General features: G+C 31.9%; 4 protein-coding genes across 8 annotated transcripts in view; 3 read left to right on the top strand and 1 right to left on the bottom strand.

Annotated features, from left to right (window-relative positions):
* Nucleotides 1-9,415: 9,415 nt before the first annotated feature.
* LOC142552189 (AT-hook motif nuclear-localized protein 1-like) lies at nt 9,416-12,343 on the bottom strand. The gene is made up of 5 exons (XM_075661874.1): nt 11,456-12,343; nt 10,676-10,746; nt 10,304-10,435; nt 10,017-10,178; nt 9,416-9,917 (listed from the first exon to the last, which is right to left on the bottom strand). The coding sequence occupies exons 1-5, from the start codon at nt 11,853-11,855 to the stop codon at nt 9,693-9,695; spliced, it is 990 nt and encodes a 329-aa protein (XP_075517989.1). The 5' UTR covers nt 11,856-12,343; the 3' UTR covers nt 9,416-9,692.
* Nucleotides 12,344-14,700: 2,357 nt separating this feature from the next.
* LOC142552188 (uncharacterized) overlaps nt 14,701-23,950 on the top strand; it is a 20,756-nt gene continuing 11,506 nt past the window's right edge. The window contains exons 1-9 of one of the 4 annotated variants that reach the window (XM_075661870.1): nt 14,704-14,960; nt 16,015-16,066; nt 16,245-16,370; nt 16,457-16,555; nt 18,256-18,398; nt 19,871-19,979; nt 20,431-20,538; nt 21,261-21,401; nt 21,942-22,450. In XM_075661870.1, the coding sequence (XP_075517985.1) occupies nt 16,046-16,066; nt 16,245-16,370; nt 16,457-16,555; nt 18,256-18,398; nt 19,871-19,979; nt 20,431-20,538; nt 21,261-21,401; nt 21,942-22,304 (1,110 nt within the window). In that variant the 5' untranslated portion in view covers nt 14,704-14,960; nt 16,015-16,045 and the 3' untranslated portion in view covers nt 22,305-22,450. Of the gene's footprint in view, nt 14,961-16,014; nt 16,067-16,244; nt 16,371-16,456; nt 16,556-16,839; nt 16,925-18,255; nt 18,399-19,870; nt 19,980-20,430; nt 20,539-21,260; nt 21,402-21,941; nt 22,451-23,950 lie in introns of those variants that run through there. The other 3 variants (XM_075661869.1, XM_075661873.1, XM_075661872.1) reach the window with 3 other exon arrangements.
* Nucleotides 23,549-23,950, top strand: part of LOC142552186 (uncharacterized) — a 21,926-nt gene continuing 21,524 nt past the window's right edge. Inside the window, exon 1 of the mRNA XM_075661860.1 lies at nt 23,549-23,589. The gene's annotated coding sequence lies outside the window, so the exon portion shown is untranslated. The remainder of the gene's footprint in view (nt 23,590-23,950) is intronic.
* The window catches only part of LOC142552185 (tRNA(His) guanylyltransferase 2-like), a 2,288-nt gene continuing 1,942 nt past the window's right edge, over nt 23,605-23,950 (top strand). Inside the window, exon 1 of one of the 2 annotated variants that reach the window (XM_075661857.1) lies at nt 23,605-23,842. The gene's annotated coding sequence lies outside the window, so the exon portion shown is untranslated. Of the gene's footprint in view, nt 23,886-23,950 lie in introns of both variants that reach the window. The other variant, XM_075661856.1, reaches the window with a different exon arrangement.

Genomic DNA, 23,950 nt, shown 5'->3' with positions numbered 1-23,950 from the left:
CATTTTCGTTAAAAATCTCCTTAAAAACATATAAAAAGAATTCTTAAAAGAGTCGATATCGTCGATGGCTTATAGTTCATTTGACGTAAATATTTAAATTTCAAGATAACGTTTAAGATACGATGTTCAATTATAATAAACCTTTATCGTCCAACTAAAACAAGTGCTCAATATTGATAATTTTCTTAAAAAAAATTATTGTGTCTTCATTTAAAATTATTCAAGTTTGGGATGGAGGTTTGTAACAAGTAGTAGAGTAGATCTTTTGTGAGACGATCTCATGAATATATATCTGTGAGATGGGTCAATCTTATCGATATTCACAATAAAAAGTAATAATCTTAGCATAAAAAGTAATAATTTTTCATGAATGACCCAAATAAGAGATCCGTCTCACAAAATACGACATATGATAGGGATGTAAATGAACCAAACCGTTTGTGAGCTATTCGAAGCTCGATTCGATAAAAGCTCGTTTGAGCTCGTTTAATGAGGGTCGTTGAGATAAACAAACCAAACTCAAGCTTTACAGTATTCGGATCGTTAGCTCGTGTACATGTTCGTTGGTAATTTCATGAGTAATCTTTTAGATGAAAAAATAATAGTTTTGATATTTGATTTATTGAATTTGCATATTATTTATGAAATATATAGAAAAATCTATTAAATTTATTTATTATAATAAATTTACAAATTTTAATAAGAATAATATATTTTTCTTTAAATATATAATTTATTTTTAATTAATTTAATGAAAATTTAAATGTATAATTCATATTTATTAAGCTTGTTTAGGCTCGATAAAGGCTTGAATAAGCTCGTGAGCCATGCATATATTTGTTAAATAAAGCTCGAGTTCGGCTCGATTATAAACGAGCCAAGCTCAAACATTCAAAATTCGGCTCAACTCGACTCGATTACATCCCTAATATATAAAACTGTCTCACATAAGTTTTTGTCCAAATGGTAATCGAAAGATAGCTGCAAGAAGAACTTGAAGGCATGTGTGTAGTATGGTGATTGGAAAATGGGTTTTTCGTTATTTATTTATTGCCTGGTTAGGCTATAATGCTTCTTTCTTTCTTTCCTTAAATCTTTCCTAGTTGGATTCCATCATTTCGCATATATCGGTATTCGTTACGTGTGTAGAACTTCGACCTTCAATTTTGAATCTCATATTTCGGTTTTTCTTTTTTAATATATAGCATATGAGTCATGTTGGGCTCAAACTAATTCTCAACTCTAATATAAGTTAGTTACTCCATAATATTGCACGAGTAATTATTAAAAATCTTGAATACAAATTAGTATTTTACCTTAATTAGTAAAAATATAAAAGGACATTTTGATTTTCACGTAGTCAATAATGTCTATAAAGAATGTTTGAGTTGGTGAAATAAGTGAGCTTAGCCAATGGTTATGTTTTCGATTTCTCCTACCAACACTTTCTCGGACGAATCTATCGCACATGATTTAACCAATATGAATAACTTGATTTTGCAAGTTGTTTATATCAAAAGATAACAAATGCAGATTTTATCGTCAAATATAAAGTTTTTAGAAAAAGTTGATAATAAAGAGTGATCGGATTCAAGACGATGAGTGCTGATCTTTTATCCACATAGATTCCACTTGTATTTGTTCCCCGTTACATTAATTTGTTTATTCAATGATTTGATTGCCCAAATCTGAAAAAAGTTCCGAGTCGTAGATAACAAATATTAATTTATGTAACCATCTCTTTCACCCTCGTTATTTTTCCTTGGAAACAATTTCATTTTAGCTGGGCTCCTCCGTCAACCCATTGGGCCCTCCATATTTGAGTTAGGCCCAACAACATGTTAAATTCGGGTGCAAGCCTGCATGGTGCCATACCACGTGTCACCAACAGAACTCTGTCTACTCTTTCCGTCACATTTCCCCATCTCATCAAAACACTTAATATAACCCATAAATTTAACACCGTGTATCTTAATTTGTGAATTTAAAAAAACATTTATTTCGACAAAATTAAATTAAAATTTATCCAGAATAATTGTGTGGTTTACTCATTTATTATTTGAGTAGGTCTCTTGTGAGACGGTCTCACGAATTTTTATCTGTGAGAAGAGTCAACCCTACCGATATTCACAATAAAAAGTAATACTGTTAGCATAAAAAATAATATTTTTTCATGGATGACCCAAATAAGATATCTGTCTCACAAAATACGACCCATGAGACCGTCTCACACAAATTTTTGCCTTATTATTTAGGTTACCATTTATTTTGACTGATTGAGATGGACTAATGCATTGTATAATAACGAGTCATGCTACATGTACACTCAAGATTACACTAGTGTTGACATTTTTCTTTTTCAAGAGTAACTGAGAATAAAAAAATAAAGAGATGAGATTGGATTTTTATCATGTATAATATAAATCTAAATATAACCTAAAGTGTAGTGCCAGAATTTCCGTAATATATATAATCTTCATCGTAATTAGCTAGACGACCTATCGTTATATATATGGGTCATGTGGGAGAATTAAGTTTATTTTTTATCTTTAAAAATAATATATTAAGTGGTTTACAAAGTCTATAGATCATTTAAGTACCATCGCGTTTGTGACATAATTTAGTTTAGTGGATTTCTATGACTTTCAAATAACTGACAGCAACAGAAACAATTAATTAGAGACATTGATTGTATTTTTAATTTTTTATTTTATTTTATGTGCATACAATTGAGAAATGGTGACCACCCGTCCCGACTTAAGTTCCGCCCCGCTTGATCTATCTATTTTTATTCAAAAACTAGTATAACATCCGCTCAACAGATTTTTTATCTAACCTGACTCACGAAAAAATATTATTATTTTTTGGGTCAAAAACCTAGTTAACTCGTCGCACGAATATAAAGTTACGAGACACATTCATATTTTTAATATATAAATTTTAATTTTTTTTACAAATTATTTAATCTTCAAACATCTAATTATAACAAAAACAAAAATCAAACAAAAAATTAAAAGAAAAACAAAGAGAGAGAGGAACAATGTTTATTCTTCATGCACGATCTTTATTCTAAAACATTTTACAAAAGTTCTGATCGTCTCCTGTATATACATAATATCTTCTTGTCCAAAATAAAAGTAGACAAATTTTTTTCTGCATATATTAGATAAAATACATTGACCAACAATAAAACGTATCACGTACGTAATTTTATATCAAAAACCCACAAAAAAAGGAAGGGGATTTTGTATATTTTTTAATGAAATAAGAAAACAAAAACATCAAATATATATATAGAAAACCAATTATATATGTACCCTAATTCTGTGTGGAGACGATCATGTCCATCAACAATTCTTCCCTCCATCCTTTTATCATCTTCGCTATAAAGTCTTCACTCCTTCCCACCAAATTATCATCTTCGAAATCGTCTTCGTCTTCGTCGCCACTCCAATCATTTTCCGTGTCATAACCATCTGAATTTACATTCGAATACACCTCTACATCTTCATGATCAGTAATACTACTACTGCTTATATTTTCATTTATTATAATTGCATGGCCATCATTTTCTTCGTCCTTTCGTTCGTAAACCAAGCCAAAGGAACTCATGATCTCATCCAAATCTTCAACAGATCTCCCGTCATACTTGACATACACAACACAAATTGTGATATTAAAAACCCAGAACACAAAAATCCGATCATACGAAAACACGTCGAAGTTTCCATATGCCGAAACCGAAAAATAACATATTATGATCAGCGCCACCAACGAAAAAATTATGAGTTGCCTGTCGAATACCTTCATAACCTTTTTGATTAACTTGCAGAAGAAGAATGAAACTTGGACGTATAATGCAAGGTTTATAGTTTTTATGTACATAGAGTATATATATATAGGTTGTTTCTTTGCTTAATTAACCACAATTTAATGAATTTTCTTGGAAACTTAATTTCTAAATATTATATATCTAGCGACTCGGCGTTGCTTAATCAATGATATATTATTAGTAAATTTCCGAGCATGTTATATATTCTGTGCCGTTTTTTAAGTTAATATTATATATTTTGTTAATGTCAACTTTAAGGGTTATTTTTCAAATTTGAGCGGAGATAATAAAGTAGACAATATACGTGCAGACGTCAGTAGGCTGACCTCATCCTGGTTGATATTATATATATATATATATATATATATATATATTTATATTTCATCACAATCCAATGGGTGAGTGACACCTCATCGATGCTCACATAGGTGTGCACGGTATGTGTGCAGCATATCAAAACTGTATATATATATATATATATAGTTTTGTTATGTAGCCTAACAACCGTATCTACGTGTTTTTATGTCAATCAATGAGATGTCACTCACATATTGGATATACAATTTTTATATGTTTCATCACATCCAATAGGTGAGTGTCACATCTTTAGTAGACGTAGATGTGAGCACGGTAAATGAACAATATATCAAAATTATACATGTATATGTTTCTTGCAAGAATAGGAGATTGAATTATTCAGCTTAGCTGAAATTAATTAATTATGAGTGGTGTTATTCTACTAGCTAGTATTATTAATTATTATTTCTAATTTATTTTATAAAATATAAAATTTACACTACTTCGAGCACAAGGTTTATAAATAACATTGCTTTACACATAAATGACGCACAATTTGATTAAATCAGTAGTATAGACTATAGTGTTGATTCGTTATTTTGACCTTGCTTGCATTTTCATGGATTTATTTTATCTGTGGGAGTTGACATGTAGACATAGGTCATTCGATCAAACCACATCAAATTATTGTGTACCCGTTTTACTTTACTTTAAAGCTTTGCATGGTTTACCTAAAATCTGAATGAAATAAATGAGTGAAAATTATATTTTTGGTCATTTACTTTGCATGCTTTTCGTTTTTGTTCTTGTTAACAATGAATTTATATTTTAGCAATGTAACTTGTATTTCTTTTTCTTTTTTTGTCATATTACGATGAATTTTCATTTTTAATCCAGTAACTTGTATGTTTTTCTTTCATTTTTTATATTTTCTTACTCGAATCCATTGTGTCTTCTATTAAAAAAATAAAAATGAAAAAACATACAAGTTGAAGGAGTCGAAATGAAAAAAAAATATATATATATATAATTTATAAGACTAAAAATGAAAATTTCACCATAACATAACCATAAATAAATAAAAACTTGCAAATTACAGAATTATAAATTCAAATTCACCATTAACATGATTAATATAGAAAAATTATAAATTACATGACCCAAAAATGTAATTTTCTCAATAAATAAAACCGAAACAATAATCGGCTTTCGTATCGTTCATGAGAATCGACGATATATTTTTAAAAATTGATGTTTCATGTAAATCTAATGATATATACTTACGTCCAAACATGTAGAAGGTGTGAAATATGATACTGTTTAGGTGAAAAAAGTTTAGAGAGAAATATGATAGTGATGAAACCCATCGAGTGAGAGATGAAACCCAATGCATCATCATCATCATCATCATCATCATCATCATCATCATCATCATCATCATCATCATCATCATTTATTTATTTACTTTTGAAAAATAAATAGCTATTATATCATCATCACGTACCATTATATAAAAGCATAAAACTTCAACTAGGAGTTGATAAAATTCAAGAGGCGGCTCCACGGAATATAACGTTGTCCCACTTTTAATGTTTTAGTCTTCAAGTACACTCCACTACAAAGAAAAATGTTGATAATGTTGATTTGTAATGAAATTAGAAACTGAATAAAAAAATAATCTCTAAGATATAGGTACCGTCTTGATTGGTGTAGGTATTGTCATCGCTATCAGTTTCAGTTTTTTTGCTGGCTGTTAAGCAACCTTGTTTTCAGTATCTTTGATTATTTATATATGAGAGATAGGTACTGCCTTGATCCGTGTAGACATTGGTCTGGTTTTTGTTGTTATGACATTTTTCAGAAGAGAATAAGGACTTGTTACTTCAGAGTTACTAGATTGCAAATTAGTTTCTTCTTTGGCTTAAATTTAGTTCCCTTGCTGCTCTTCTTTTCAACTGGTTTCTTTTCAGCAGCTAGTTCTTCTTTAATTTCTTTCTTGATGACCATCATTCTAGGAGCAGAGATATTCAGGTCTTGTCCTTTTTGCCAGAGGTAATATTGGGTGCAGTGAGAGCCTTGAACTTGTGCAGTCACAGAGTCGCTCAGCAAGGCTCCTCTGCATGTTCGAAAAATATGCTCAAGTGGATGACGAATCCAACTTATTATTTTTCATTCTGAATCATCGTCTTCAGAATCTGGAACAAAATAGCTGACCATTTAACCTTGATTCATGTGACAATTTCTGTCATTACCAGAAATTTTTCAGTAGTATAGGCATTAAAAGAGCCTGTATTTGCCAGAATTGGCTTGACCACAACATCCGACATAAGTTGTTATTCCAACTTCATTTGTTTCTTCTTCCCAGAAGTCTTGATAATACCACCAGATGTAGAAAACTTCAGTTTCATGTTCTCAACTGTTTGCTGAGGTACTAGAGAGAAGTCAATTAGCCCTTCAATGACATTGAAACAATGCAGAGAAATAATTTTGCTCGATCATCAAACTTTCTTCAACCAATTGCATCAGAATCTTGCCATCATCAGTGACTTTTCTTCTTGTGTAGAAATTATTCATCTCATTTACATAGATGTCCAAAGATGAACTGAGAAAGTTCTTGAGTCCAGATTACTCAATAGCTTTGAAGACTTGAGAGACATCTCTATATTTCATAGAGTAAACTGATTTGAAATCGATTGCAAGCACGTTCATGATATAGGAAGGAGTTGTTGGAGCGACTATCTCTGAAATAAGTTCTTAGCTATATAAATTAGATGATTTTTTGAGGTGATATGGAGCAAGAAGTTTGAGAGCATGTGTATGCTTTAAATGAGAAGATGTAAAGGTAAATTAAAAGATTTAGGGATTTCAATTATTTAACATGTGAGACTTTTGATCCGGTAATAGTCGAGACACATGACACACTTTCATTTATAATTTTTGAATTTTTTTAAAAAATTCAATAAGTACAGTCCTTTAATAATTAAATTTAAAAAAAAAAGAAAAAAGAAAAAAAAATCAACTAGTTCTACTCAGCCTAAATCTATTGATGCGAAAAAAAAAACCTATTGAAACTCTTGTCAATTTAGAATATGATATTTGAATAATAGTGTCCATATAGTCAGTCAGATAGATAGTTTAGGTCTATATTGTTAAGAATAAGTGATTTCAATATTTCCCGGCATGATTTTTTCAAACACCAAAAAAAGATAAATTATTGGAACATTTTTAGTTTTGGTGATTGAACAAGGTTGTTGATCCAATGGATAATTACACGAGTTAACTGAACTGAATTCAAGAAGGTAAAATGAATTGTCATAAGAAGCCTCCTAAAAAGCCTAACTGATTTAAAAGTCAGACTGATAAAACATAAAAAAAATGATGATAGCCAAACCGATTCAAATTCGACTGATGAAGGCCAACAGAACATGTCAGAAAGGACGATGACATGACAACAATGATATCTGAATTTAGAAACAGACATATTTTGAAAATATTATCGTTGTAGTTTATAGCTATAAATAAGACTAGTAGAACAAATTCAAAAAGTAAGATAATCACGCTCTATCTCTGAACTTTTTTTTTTAACTTATCTCCTCTGAAAAAAGCTTTCTACGACCTAAACTGAAATGGTTAACACATGCTGATAAGTCATCTGATCGTTTTGATAATTAAATTTGTGCTTATAATTTTTCTGTGAAATCTATGTAATTGATATTGAGAAGTCTTACTACCCAAAGTATTTAGATTGAAGTTTTATTAAGAGTTTCAGTTAAGCAATATTAAGTCCTACTGAAGTCGGCGATTTCAAATTACTTTTAATTACAAAAGTTAGTTAGTTAGTGTAAACTTTCCATAAAGAAGAAGGAGTTTCGTAGAAGTCTTAAAATCGACGAACATCCAAAAACAACTTTCTGCTTATTTATTTTTTAATCTATCTACCTTACTGTTTTCAGTATTGCCCGAAATAATTTAAGATAAATTTATTCATCCCCACTAAATTTATTTTTGATCATAATAATCGATCCTAACAAAATTGTAAAAAAATACAAACAAAATGAAAAATAACAGATTAAAACTGAAAATCTATGATTGAACCAAAATGGGAAAAAAAATTTGACATTGAAAACCGAATATACAAGTTTCCCAAATTTTATATTTACTAACCTTACATTTGGTAATAGTTGACTTACAAATGATAAAATTGCTATAACATGGTAGAACTAAAATTGTAAAAAAAAAAATATAGAAGATATAATAATCAATTTTCTCAAATTTTATATTTACTAACTTTACATTTGGTCATAGTTGACTAACAAATGATATAGTTGCTTATCTGGTAATAATTTCTTTTAGTCTATGCTGTACCCATAGGTAATTATTGTTGGTAAAATATTTTCATAAATTTTAATTTTGAAATGAGACTTGACTTATAGATACGAGCTCCATTAATTAATAACAAAATTTTAAGGAAAACCTTTTTTTTTTATGTTTCATTAGCGAATAAAAATTATTTGGATAAGATTTGTATAAACATTTTTTGAAAATACTTTTTAAAAAAAATTGTTCTTCAAGTATTTTTTAAAGATTAATTGCGAAATATTTGTTGATATTTTTAAAATAAAAAAACATGTCAAACGGCTAATAAATCGAAAACAATAAAAAAATGAGAGAAAAAATTACATTTAAAAAGTTTGTATAGAATAGTTATCCAAATACATTTTTAACTATTTTTATCTATAAAAACATTTTTGTAGAATTATTTTTAATTTTTTTATAAGTATTTATAAAAACGAAGTTTTAAGTCATTCTAAAATTTTAGAGCAAATTTTAAAATATGGTTAGATAAACATAATATTTATTAAGTGTACTTATTGAAATCTAGCAACCACGTATGTTTTTATGAGGGGCGAAATATAAAATAAAAATATAATTAAATAATCATTTGATTGTTCTTATCTAATTTATTCAAGAGAAGATTTACATATAAATTATTGTATATTAATTAATAAATAATTTTTTGTTATATGCAATTTGCGTATTAAAAATTGTACTTGAATTTGAAATGGTTTAAGATGTATGATATAATCAAGAAAATATATAACACTGATCAACTATTAGTTTTAAAAAAATGATCTTACGAAATACATTTCAAATGTATTTGAGAAAATTATTATTTTTAAATGATTGACCATATTCATTTTCTCAAATACCTAATTTTTTTTAGCTTCGTTGAATTTTAAACTTTTTTAATCGAAATCAACTTTTTATTAAAATTAAATCCGACAATTAAAATCACAAAAGTTTCATTAACCAAATCAACATATGCCAGAAAATCTACAAGATTAGGGTTCAACATAGAAGTGTAAAATCTGACGACGAATTCATCCAACGGCACAACCGGCAGGACGAAAAACGGGTTGCGATCGGCATGCGCTCGTGCTGCTACTTGGTTTACGGGCGTTGCCGAGGAAGAGAGATTCGAAGTTGAATGAACTAGAGAAACATGAATGCCAATGTGGTCAGTAAGAACTATGTTTGAAGAGTTGGGGCCAGTGTAGGCCTACTACTCGGGTAAAGATACGTTGATGTCAGTGGCGTTATTCTTCGATTCCGGAGGCATCGAGGACCAGCTATCTCCGCGGAAAGAAGAGGAAGTATGATATGCGTCTTCCACCCCAGCACTCGAGATTGGAATAGCAGCAGTAGGTATGATGGCCATGGACTCTGGTTTGTGTTTCTTCGTCTTCTGCTCGTGCTGGTTACCCACCAGAAAACTACCCACCACAATCTGGATCACGATAAAACACCAGTATGGTTTCGACTGGTAAGGTTTATTTTGTAAATCACGCAAGAGCTATATCCTGAAAAAGACATGGATGGAATTTACCTGCACAGGGCCGGCAGCTACTAATAAACCAGCGACTCCACCCCCGACAACTCGCCCATCAGGACTAGCTAAAGAGACACTCATCCCACCAGATCGGTTTCTAATTCCTCCAGTCTCAGACGGCGTGAACGATCCTGTCAATGACAGTATCTCAAAGCGACCCTAAACAACATGGCCAAACGGATGGATAAGAATACTGGTTACTCACATGCAACACCAATACGCCTAAGAACAGCAAACATCAGGAAAAAAATATCAAAAGATATGATTTCAAAATCAGCTTGCACCTCATAGGTCAATGTACCACCGGAAGAATCGGGTTGACGAAGAGTGACACTCGATATTACACCATTAGCAGAGAGAACGCATATCGCTCGGGGCCCTTGTTGAGAGAAAGATATGATCTTCATCGTGACATCCTAAGATCACCAAAAGATAAAATGACGAAAATCCTAAGTTTGACATGAACAACTTCTGCATACTCAACTTCTACAGCGACGTAAAGTCGTCTTAATAAACAAAAAAATAATCAAAGAAATTTGGTAGTTAGTAATTGAGTTAACCTTAACAGGAAAGGAAAATACCATTTAAAATTCTGCTTTGTACAACTATTATTACTATAAAAATATATATACATTTAGATAAGCTCAACATTTTACCTCTCCAGCATCAACAGTGATGATATGAGGTGTAAAATTGGCACCGACAGAGCATGAAACCCACTGATCACCTGAAAAAGAAATATCAACATCAGCAATAATGACAGGAAAACTATTTACGGCTGCCATAAATTTGATCCCATTACATGTCCCGCAATCATTCTACAAGTAATTTTGTGATAGCTTATAAGATCGAGAGGTTCTCTAGGCTGCTGTGGGTGTCCAAACCTCAAACTGATTCCACAAGTAGCTGTGGGTGCCTAGCATGTTTATGAGACTTCCCCACCTAGAATCCTAGGGACTTTATTCACTTCCACGAGGAATATACATACTAGCTATCAAATTTGCAAGAGCCCATATCACGTGATAACTAATTGACAAAATTGAATCAGTCAAAGCTTAAGGTAAGCGCATACCAATGCATAATTAAGTAAACGCTCACTTAAGTGCAATTATCAAGAAGACAAATCATAAACCAAGATCCTTCACTGCAAAAGGAAAAAGCGCTGAAACAAAAACCGAAATATTTCAAGATTCCTTGAATCCCACTTGACTATTCAACGACCCATTTGCACCAAGAATATGACACATCAATTCACTGGTCCCACATCTACATTCAAAATCCTATGTTTATAATTCCCCCGAAAAAAACTAAATGCTCCGAAGACATAATTGACACTAGGCTTCACATACCAAAAACAGATCACTAGACTAGCAAAGTTTCACGAACATCAATATAAATAGTAAAATGCTGCTCAACATCAAAATCAAACTCATTACCCGAACTCCCAGTCTCCGTTCTGAGAGGTTGCAGCTTGGCTTCAGACCCAAAAGACCGGACCTTTACTCTTTTCTGAGCGGCGGAGAAGTCGATCACCGGTGGTGGTGCCGAGGAAGCAAGTGGTTTGGGTGAAAGGGCGACTGCCACGGAACCATCAGGTCCATACTTCCTAGGCCTGCCCCTCTTCTTCTTCAAAGTGGCTGTTCCGCCCACTGCGGTAGTCGTATCCGGTGGAGTGATGGAAACTAGTGGTGGCGCCACGGTCACATGAGCTGGCGCTGATCCGGTTCCTTGAATTGGATTTTCTGTTGTGGTCCTGGGAGCCATGTGGTAATCTGAGGGTGCATCTGATCCCACCACAGTTACCCCGCTGCTAACCAGAGTATTAGCACCTTCCATAATCCAAACTCCAAGAAAATAACTTCCAATCAAATTTCTCTCAGAACCCCATTATTTTCTTGCGAATAATTTGAGAAAACTCTACGAGATTAATTAGAAGTATTTGTTTTGCAAAAGAAATTAATGAATAAATAAAAATGGAAATGCCTCAAAACACACAAAATCAAGTTCCAGAAGTTCCCAAGATTTCACCTTTATCACTTGACAAGCTACAATCAGTCTTAAAAGAGCTAAAAGAAAAAAACTATAACATAAAAGTGAGATAAAGCTGATGTTTTTTAACACAAAAATAGTTTACATATCAGTGAAAACAAGGGGAAAAAATAACAAAAAATAGCAAGGAATTTTCCAGCGAAAAAAAAGATTAATTTTTGGGTAAAATTTTGAGATTGGGATCGGGAAAGATTGAATTTTGGGGTCTGCGGTAATGAGAAAAATGGGAAAATATGGGTTTTTCTGGGGTTGTATCTGATTTAATTTAATTTAGGTTCCCCTAACTTTACTCAGACGGTCCAAATTTGAGATTTAGAAAAATTGTAAATTATTAAATAATTTATTAATTATTGGGCCTTTCAAGGAAATTTTATTAGAAAGCAAAGAAATTATGAATTTTGGTTTATAATGGTTGAAGTCCGGGGAAATAAAAATTAAAAAATAATAATAAAAAAGAGTAATTGTGGTTGGGAAAAGTGAAATTTGGTTGCCAAGGCATGAAGACAGCAATCACTCTCTTTTAAAAAAATATAATTTCAATAAATAAATCGAATACATTGGATATGTACATTAAACATTACATCTTTGTATATTATCATATTATTATCAATGTATATTATTTTTATTTCTATGAGTACCAAATACAGACAAAATGGAAAATGAATAAAAGGAAAAAAGAAAATACGTGGTCATATTATATATCAACAGTTTCTTGAAAAGAAAAAAAATTATTTTCCACAGTAAAAAAAAATATTTAAAATTTGCGAATAAAACTGAGAGATGTACCACAATTAAATGGGTAAAAAATATGGTGAATTCTATAAAAATGTATTTAAAATTTGTGAATAGAGCTTAGAGATGTTTGACAATTTAGTGTGTAAAAAATAAGGTAAATTTTATACATACTATCCCGATTCAAACGATGGCATTCTCTCGGTAAGAACTATGTCACTTGACAGTAAGTCAACAACAAACTAAATATTCTTTATTGTCTTAAATATTATCACTCAATTATTCTACGAAGAACATCTATATTTTGTGTGATTGAGTTTTCTTCGAATGATGTATTCTGCAATGTTTGAAATAGAATAGTGTTCTGCAAATTTCTCTTTGAGTGGAGGATTTATTTATTGCCCTAAATTTTGGTGATTGACAAATAACAATATCGAATTGTTTCATTGTTGTTTTAATCAGGATTGTTTTAATTGTAGAAAGCAAGACCATTTTATTGCAAATTGCAAAATGTAGAAGAAACATGATAAGAAGTTATTCGGAAAAAAACATCCTAAAGATGACGAAAGATCTTTCAAGAAAAATAGATATCAAATACTTGTTATTGAAAAAACAAAGAACAAATGGGTCGACTCAGACTCATATCAATGTAGTTTAGAGATATCCTCAAGTGAATGTTGATGAGAATGTCAAGTATTTCATGGTAGATGTTGATTCGAAAACTTTGGATATTGAGTTGGAATTACTTATGAAAATTCAGGGCCTTGAAACTCATCTCCCATTTTTATTTTAAATTTTCTAATAAGAGGTCGAGGTTTTGAACTCGAATTTTATTTTTATTTAATTTTTTTATGAGGGCCAACATCTTAAATCTTTGCTCCATTTTTTTAAAAAAACTTTACAAGGATATTAGGATCGAAAATGTGTTATGAGAGTGTGAATAAACACCTTACAAATTTCAAGAGTTGCGATAGATCATTCTTGAATGTTCATAATTGAACCGAACACCAAGATATTATATCGAGTTTGGTTATAAACTAATCGAATGACACTCAATATAATCATCTAAAAAATAATTAAATATTTTGGAAATCACTTAAAAATAATGCAAATTGAAATAATAAAAATTGTTTGGTTGACACATTTTTTTCAAATATATTGTATGTAAAAATTTGTCATTTTCCTACACGCATAAAATATTTCAACAATAACTATTAAAAGAATAAAAATAAGTAAACACAATAAAGTAAAGATCCACGAATATTTTATGGAAGTCCGAAGATCAAATCTTTCTAAAAAATACTCAACTTGAAATGACGAGATTAACGCTAAAAATTTCTCAAATAATTAAAACATGCAACGCACACATAAAAAATTAAGCAAATCAATCGATTAACGTACTTATTTATTATATGCAGGAAATATTATTTTTAATAAACCATTTTTTTTAAAAAAAAAACTCCTAACTGTCTAACGAGTCCAACCCATGAAAATATTCCATTTTTTAAAAATATTATTGACCTGAAAGAGTCAAATACAAATTTACCTGATAGGTTTGGATACATTATCATCCGTGATAGATTGAATTCGTACCAACACTTTTACAAAAATATTAGTGAAAGATGCACATGAAATTACGTGTTTTATTACGTTTTTTAAAATTGATTAAATAATACTAAATAATTAATACGAGATTGTCTTTAATTTAAGAAAATTGTTCAATTTAAAAGAAATTTTTTGTTTAAAATTTTTGTTCAATGTAAAATTCAGAATGACTCGAGATTTGCTTAGATAATGTACAAGAAAGATAATTATGAAATTTTTCATTGAACCCACCCGGGATTGAGCCCAATCATTCTCAGCCTCGTCGAGTCCCACTAATCCATGCACAGCTCACACCGTCGTTGCATTTCTTAAATCCATCAAATTTGAGTCAACAAAAAAAAAAAAAAAAAACCAGCAAACTCAGAAAACCCATCACAATTACGTTGTTAATACGATCATTCATACATAAAAATATTAGATTTGCAGACATACTTCGCTCGCGTGTTTGTGAGAACTGTGCAGCAGACAGCGTTGACATCGGCGATGAAAGGCGTCTTCTCGGCGCCTGGTGATTACATCTACTTCAAGTCTCAGGTCCCTCTTCACAAGATCCCTGTAAGATTGCTGTTTTTTTATAAACATATTTGATTGTATTTTTTTATTTCTTTTTTTTATTCAATTTTATTTCGAGTTTTTGAATGACGGGCTTTGCTCTTTAGCTTCATTTTGCTGGTCCTGTAGTTCTTTACGTACTTGGATTAATCTTTTTAGATTTGATCTCATGTCTGATTTGGTTGATCATTTGGACTCAAGAATCAAAATCTTATCTTTATCTGATTTCACTTGTCCCAGAATCTTGTCTCATAGGAATTTGCTCCAAGTATTTAATGTTGTTATGGGTTCTTGCAAGTATTGAGATATTTGCATTTCAATTTGTATAGAAATAAAATCTAGTGGTTTACAAGTTACAAAGATTAAAAGCTCGGAATGTGTGGTAGTTGGATGTAATAGCTTCTTATTGAGGTACTTGGTTCAACCGAATCATCTCAAAAATGGCGTCCACAATTAAGTAGTATTGAAGAAACATTTGAGACTTAATCCTATGCCAAAAGTGTAAAAGCTCCATGTATTTGACAGAGATGAATATTTACTATTATTGATTTCTAGGAGTTGCCAATGCAGATCGAGGTCTATGATGTGCCGGGAATGTGCATCTATGTGTCTCTAGTCCCGTAATATTGCAAATGGAACTTCTTCTTTTGGATTACATGAAGCAAGCAGATTCCAAAGCTTAATCCTGGAATCATGCATCATCTAACACCCCTTAACACGACCATTTCTGGAAGATAGGAAAATGGATAGAATGCCAGCAAAATAAATCTGAGAAATATATATTTTTTGTACAAGCTGATCAAATGAAGGGCTAAACTTATTTGAGACATCCTTTTTATTTCTTGGACATAGGAATACTTATTGGCTAACTGATCAATACGCTATTTTAATTAGTTAAATATTGTAGCTTATTCTGGAAGAAGTAAAGCGTGTCAACGTTAAGAAGTTTGAAACAAGTGAATTAATTAATTTAAAATCATAGTTCTTAATTCTTATCTACCCTTTTATTTTTATTTTAATGAGGAGTGAGATCTTGCTACCTTTCGTTTTCTCATAGAGATTCATATCTTCAAGAAGCAAAGGAGTTAATGGGGTATAAGTTTTTACTGGGACGAGGAATTTATATGTTCCGATAATCATATGTTTACGAGGAAGTTATCTATGTAGTTTGGTCTTTATTACATAATTGACGTCGTTTGTCGTAAGCAAATTTCAGTCGTGACTTTGATTATTCTTGAGCATTCAATAAATTGTAGAAATGATGTTTGCTTGCAAAATTTGGTGTAGATTGGCTCAAAGCAATGGAGATACTATGATTTTGGGCCAAAAGTTGTGCCTCCACTGATCTGTCTTCCTGGTACTGCTGGAACTGCCGACGTGTTTTATAAACAAATCATGTCATTATCTACGAAGGTAGTAAATTTTAATAATCTTATCGATCAGTATGCTTGTAATGCCCCAACTAGCGTTGGGTATGTAATTATTTTTTCCATTTTCAGGGTTATCGAGTGATATCAGTTGATATTCCCCGAGTGTGGAACCACCATGAGTGGATTATAGCATTTGAGAAGTTTTTGGATGTTATTAATGTTCATCATGTAAGATTTCCTTGTCATTATTGCACTATATGATGTTGAACATCAATTCCTTTCCTGTCTAAAAAGACTTTGGGTCAATTTTTTGCATTGGGTATGTAAGTGCTATGCATTATGATATGTTTAAGCTGAATACACGGGTTTGATCTGAGCTTGCCAGGTTCTTCTGTCAAACTTCTGATCCTTCCCCCGTGCCCTGTTTCATGTTGAGTTACTACCTTAACATGTTGAATTTGTCTTCCAAGTAGTGATACAATGATTCTATTGGAAGGTGTTCTTTATTGTAGGATGTGGTGTTACTCATTAGAAATTTGGCAGGGAACTTTCTATTTCATATCGAAAATGAAGGGGTCTTTCTACTTTCATAGACTGGTATTATCCTACCAAATATAGCCTTGTTTTAGATCATTATCATTTCTAGCTGTTATCTTTGAGAAGGGTGTGGAAAATAATTACGTGGCTAATTGAAAACCATTTAAAGCTTTCCACACCCAGTTGCCATTTTTATCTAGGTATTGAAATAATAATCTAATGAAACAAATAACCACTACTTCATTTCGAACTGTCAATTTATGTCATTTTTGCTTTCAACCTCTTAAAGAATTCCTACTACCTCTGTCTTTAATGTATCAATTTTTATTCTTATTTTTAAGTTTAGAATTTCTCTCACGTGATTGAATTAGGTAGATATGCTTTTATAAATTTCACTTCATAAACATTCCAGTGAATGTGATGCATCAACTATGAAACGTGTTATTTTTAAGCCAGAGCAAAAAATAATCGAGGTAGTGAAATTTAGAATAATATACAAAAATCATGAAATAAGATACCAATAAATCCTACTGCCTAAACTTTGGGATATCATAAAAGAATCATAAACATCAGGATGCAAGCGATAATTATTTGTACATAGATATTATTTGTTTGAAACCTTTGATGTTGAGATGGAATTTGTAGGAATTTTAAAATGGAAAGATATCTCAGATGTAGCTAAGGATTGGAAATTTGTATGGTCATGATTATGGCGTTGTAGTTTTGGTTTTATTTACTTTATATAGTGCGGATTCCTTATCCGCTTAATGTAATCACTACTTATCAATTAATAAAATCTGTTTCCTATCAAAAGAAAAATGGAAAGATAAATAATGTTTATAATTTTTAATAGATGATGACGACGTTCGGATGACATAGGTGAGAAACAAGACAAGTTAAATATTTTCAAGCATCTATAGGTTTTGTTATCCTTGCATTTACAAAATGGATTAATTTGGATACAACATTTTGTGGATAAAAGCAGGGGTTTTTCTATGTTGGACTAGCATCTACTATCCCAATCACATAATTCAGATAATTTCGCTGTACAGATATGTGTGACCTTGACTAATTTTGATTGATCAAAATGGGGTAGTTACTGAATTACACGAATATTGCATGAAATCAAAGCTGACCATTCACTTTTACTTTTTCAAAAAAATTACTTTTTTTTTATTTTCCCATACATCAGGCGCCCGACACCTAGTAAGTAGATGCTATTTGGAAACGTGAGAAATTATCTCCCTTTTGGATCCTAGAGATTTTACCAAGCATATCCTTGATTCCTTTCTTGTTATTCATTATCTTAGATTGACTGTTGCCTCTTCTCTTAGTATTTTTTTATTAGCTGGCATCATGACAAATTACAGTGGTTGTTTTCCATATCGCAGATACATTTATATGGTACGTCTCTTGGGGGCTTCTTAGCTCAACTCTTTGCTCAGCACCGGCCACGTCGAGTTCGATCTTTGGTTCTCTCAAATACATTTTTGGAGACGAGTAGTTTTTCTGCGGCTATGCCATGGGCTCCCCTGTACATACTTCAATTTTCTCTCTGTTTCTTTACCAATCTGGTTCAAATGCAAACGTCTTTTTTCCCAAAAAAATATACCAAGATATCAATGATAATACTAATTACAATGTCACTGTCCTATGTTTCCGCGGAAATATTACATCATTCATGTGTCAGTACTCTGCTCTATGTTCTCTTTCCCTTTCACTATCCAGTTTTAGATTCTCTTGCAGCGATATCAGGTTTTTTAGTTTATTATTGCTAAAATTAGTATTTATTTTAGTCGTGTGACATAGTTAATTTTCGAACAATATCTACCGTGCACCACTGATGAAATCAAGTAAGCGACCTTCCTTCAATATGGCGATGCTACATACACTTGGAGCATTTGGATATTGATGCTTGTCTCATTAAAAATTAGAAAAATTGTATGCATAATTTATTGATGTTGGGATGAGCTTTTTAGTTTTACTTAAAGCACTTGAAAAACAGTAAGAACGGATTTAGAGAGGCTCAGATTTAGAGTTCTTGGTTATTTTACTTCAGCTTCTCTAAGAAACTCAAAAAGTAGAAAAAGGCCTTTTAACCATTAAAGTCAAAATGTAACTACTTCTGCTTCTACTGAAAAATGAATATCTTTAATGAAACCCTTTTTTGAGTGAGGTGCTTCTATGTATTAACAGACAACTAATCTTTCAAGTACCCATCGTACGGGAAGTCCAGGACTTCATATTATCATATATTCCATTCTACCCTTTGGTCACTGCTACGTGTGCTTCTGCATGATTTTTTACTTTTTAAGGTCTTTGTTTGACTCATTATTTGCTAGAAAACTCCTCTCATGAAGTATAATATTTGAAAAGAACCCACATTTTGTGGTCTTGAAATTGCTTGATTATACCAACTTCAGCATTTTTTGGCTTTTGAACACATCCTCGTGTTTTTTGCAACTGTTCCATCATCCCAGCTTTCAGCGTTTAAGGACTTTCTTGAGGCTTTAGTTGGGACAATACTGAAAATCATTTGTTACTTGGAGGTTTTTGATCTCTGTCATTCAATTTCTAACACCACAAAACCTTCAGACTATTTCTTATTTCAGTTATTAGTTATTTATTTTCCAAATCCTGTCTCTTAATGCTCTCAGATAGGTTTTGAATTATAACTTTTGAGATTTGATTTCTTCACTTCATGCCTTTTAAGCATTTAATACTAGTGAATGATTTGTATTTCCACCTTCAGATTTACCTTGAAATTGGGGGATATTTAGCTAGGTGTGTTAAATAACCAAGTAATCATTTCAAAGATTTTTTAACTTGGTTGAGGTTTGAAGGGCCATGGGCGCTTAAATCTATTTAACTGTTACATATCAATGGTTTATGCAATTGTTGAAATGAGTGTGATTTGTCAGTGGGATGAGTTGTTTGAATATCAATCTCTGTAGTTTATATTTATCCTAATGTAATTGGATTTGTTGTGAATTCAATATTTAACAGTGTAGGCTGGACACCTTCATTTCTATTGAAGCGGTATGTCCTAACTGGAATTCACGATGGTCCTCATGAACCTTTTATTGCAGATTCCGTGGATTTCATCGTTGCTCAGGTAAATATACCGTATGAACCTACATTAGTTCTTTTATTACTTTTAATCATGGCTACTAGCATCTACGCGTACTTTCCGAGATGTAAAGATTCTGATCCAATCATTGTCTTCTAATATGATGTGACAGTCTTTTATGTTTTTGTTGATATTTTCACATCAATGGTTTATTGACAAGTTGCGTGTGAAAGGAAAAAAAAAGTGAGTGTGTGCATGCCTTCGGATGCAAGAAGCCATTGATGTCAATATCACCTCTGATCTCTATCCCCAACAGGTCCAAGTGACTTGGCATGTAAATAAAATATTAGTTATTTGGTCGGTTACCTAGTTTGAGAACTATTCATTTACTCGAGGAGTGCTTGTTTTACAAAATTTATAGAACAAATTTCTTTTGATTCTTAAGATAAAATTGGAAGTGAACGTATCTTATGATGTTAATTTGACTGTGATGCAGGTTGAGACCCTTTCAAGAGATGACTTGGCCTCCAGGCTGAGTCTGACAGTTGATGCAGCATCTGTTGGCCCTCTTTTGCTTTCAGATTCTTTAATTACTATAATGGATGTAAGTGGACTGCTTAATACTATCAATAATGATGGATGGTGAGCTCTTGAATTTAACAGTAAATTACCATCAGAAACTTCTTGCAAAATTAAGTTAAGAAATTTGGATGAAGCTTATCTTGTTTAACTCCTTGGTTTGCAACCAGTCTCTTTAGGGATTCTCAGCAGGGTAAATTCAGAATTTAAAAGTCTTTCTGTACAAGTCTGAAGGCTAGAGATATTTCAACATTTCAAATACTTGTATGTTTTCCTTTCACATATAGTATTGATCAGAGATTACTATCTAGAGGAGGAAGCTCTTATCTCTTGAACATTGTAGAGAGAGAGAAAAACTGCCTTAATAAATATTCAAGGTCTCCCATAGTTTCCTGGATTTCAATGAAGTGAATAACGAGGAGAACCTTTTATCTATATCTAGTTTAAAGAGAACACAAAGCAAATGAGGATGAAAATAGCAAGGAAGACATTTTCCTATTAATGGGAATCAACAAAATCACATAAATTTGTGGACACTTGAACAAATTTGATGAGTTTAACATTCCCAAAATGCTTGCAAAATCAATATCCTGGAAGATAAGAAACTATATCTAGTTTTATTATGATTTATATTCACGTAGTTGTTATGGTGGTTGTGTTACCTTGATTAGTTCGCCTCTTATCCGATCAAACTTATTTCCGACTTCTCCCTCTCTTTTTTCGGGCGTGTTCATCCCCTGCCTGAAGACAAATGATTTCTGTGCAATTCCTGGACAACTTAAAGATCAAGTGACAGAAAGATACCCTGGTGCCAGACAAGCATACCTCAAGTCCGGTGGTGATTTTCCCTTCCTTTCAAGACCAGATGAAGTAAATCTTCATCTTCAGGTAGCACTCTGGGAAATTCTTTCATTTTGTGACTTGAACAACTCTCTCAAATGTTTATTTGGGTCAGGACTATCGAACCTCTAAAACATGAGACTATTCTAAGTGCCTCGACAGAATGATGATTCTGATAGAGGTAGGCGGCAGCATTTCAATTTATAGAACCTATTTCTTTTAGTTAGTGGGAGGGAACTATGGAGATATTTGGTATATTTCCGAAAAAATATTTCAAGCACATTTCTAGGAAATGATTTTGGAATGTGAACTGTATATTTTATTGTGTTTTTGGAATTGGAAGAAGGCATTTTTCTACCTTGGATGTCAGGCCATGTTATATTATTACGAGGGAATGCGAAAGCCAGTTGAAAGTAAGTTTTTGTTAAGAATTGTAAAGAATATGGATATGTAAATTGTTTCCAGGGGAAAGAAAATATTTTTCTGAAAGATAAAAAAGTATTACCTATATTTTCAAGGTAAAAAATTTCCTGTTAGGAAATGTACGTTTTAGTTTGAAGGTCTCACTCACCATCTCGTTTTATTCAGCTACACCTAAGGCGAGTTGGTTTGGAAGCTAAACCAGATGAAGTCCAAAAAGATGTACCTGGTAGGAGTAGCTCAAATGACCAAAATGATGGTACACATACCGATGATGCACCAGAAGATGATAGGAGTGGCCCTGAAGATGCAAGTGGACCTCCTCCAGCTTCAGAAGATCCAAATTCCGGTAATCTTGATAATCAAAGTTTCAGCAACACCCAGATATCCAATGTCAGCATTGAATGCTTCAAGCTAGCATTGGCGCCCGAAGTAATTTCACGGCTATCGTGTGAGTGTATTGTTCATAATTTGCTTAATCTTCACCTAGCCACCTTGTACTTCAACCAGAAGTGTTCTAAGGAAGTTTAGGCCGGTGCTGTAAATGTGTTCTTTGTCCACTGTCATCACCACTTGTAAGTTTTCGTGAGGGGAGATGTTTTGTCCTGAAATTTACGTTCTTGTGTGATAAATGTATGACTACTACCTTGGGTTGTATCAAAGCACGTTTTTCTTTACGGGTTTATCAGTACATGAAAAATGTTGGTGCTTGCGATTGTCCATGGAGAAATAAGTTGATTGAGACATGGCAAAATTGGTTGATTCGATCCAACTTGTATGACAATGGTATATAATGGATGAGTCATATCTGATTTCCACAGAGAGATGCATCAGACAACTTGAAAAAAAAAATCATACGTGACCCATAATATATCATTAAATCGAGTGTCTGAACAATAATCAAAGTCAAAGATAGTAATATATTTAACTTTTATTTTGATTTATGTTTTGAATTAGACGTTATTTTAAATATATCGAGAACTCAGAGGTTATATTTAAATACAGCAACACTTTATTCATGTTTCAAGTTACATTATAACCTAAATCCTTTTAAATTTATTTAATTAAAACATTATGGTATAATAATTAATAAATATTGTAACAATGTTACCTATTTACAATAGGTGGTGCAAATTAAATTGATTGATTTTAATATATTATTTTTTCCTTTTCAAATACTTGATTATTTTATAAGAAAAAATGTGGACGAGTGATGAGCTTATCCAAAAAAAATACAAATAAATATGGCAAAAATTTGTGTAAGACGGTATCACTGATCGTATTATGTGAGACGGATCTCTTATTTGAATAATCGATGAAAAATATTACTTTTTATGCTAAGAGTATAACTTTTTATTGTGAATATCGGTATGGTTGACTCGTCTCAAATATAAAGATTCGTGAGACCATCTTACAAAAGACCTACTCAATAAATAACTATAAATAAAAATTTAATTTTTTAAAAAATAAAAACTGATTAATCAAAAAATTTCGATTTTTAACCTGGTTCATTACCTCTTGAGATCTCTCTTCTTTTCATATGAAAAAAATGAAATAAAAGAATGATTAATGTTTCGAGTTCTTGTTAATATAAGGTCAATTTTCTAAATTATAATGTTAGATGTAACTATCCAAAATTGATTAGGACACGAAAGGTTGGTGAAAAAAAGAATGAAGTATGAGTAACCAAATAAAAATTAGATCTTTAAATTTCATAAACCCCGATGTTAGTGTGATGTTTTTATGCAGAGAGTTTCGAGAACAAAATTTTTGGGTTTAGAGCGTGACAATTGTCCAGACCAAACCGAAAATCTAGGTTTGATTTGATTATTGATTTGATTATTTAGTAAAACCGATTGCGATTAACATGAGTAGGTTCGAGTTTTGTTAAAAATCGAATCAATCTGCTCTTCTCAGGCTGGAACAAGTGATTTAACAAATAATCGTCCTGCAAATTCAAGTGTTCTTGTCTGAGAGGAGGAAAAAGAAAACCTAAGAAACCTTGTTAAAACTCAAACTCAAATTTCTGCTCTTTAATCTATCTCCAATTCCTCCACATCTCCAACAAGGTATGTCGTTATGCTTTTCGGCTTCTGATGCTTATTTGTACGGGTATGCATTTTCCTGTGTAATTGCTGTTTTCTTTTCGTTTTTCTTTTTGGCGCCGCGCACCCTCT

Source organism: Primulina tabacum, chromosome 7 (genome assembly GCF_025594145.1).
Source record: "Primulina tabacum isolate GXHZ01 chromosome 7, ASM2559414v2, whole genome shotgun sequence".
Taxonomy (NCBI): Eukaryota; Viridiplantae; Streptophyta; class Magnoliopsida; order Lamiales; family Gesneriaceae; genus Primulina; species Primulina tabacum.
Note: the sequence above shows the minus strand (reverse complement) of the source record. Positions and strands in the feature narration are given on the sequence as shown.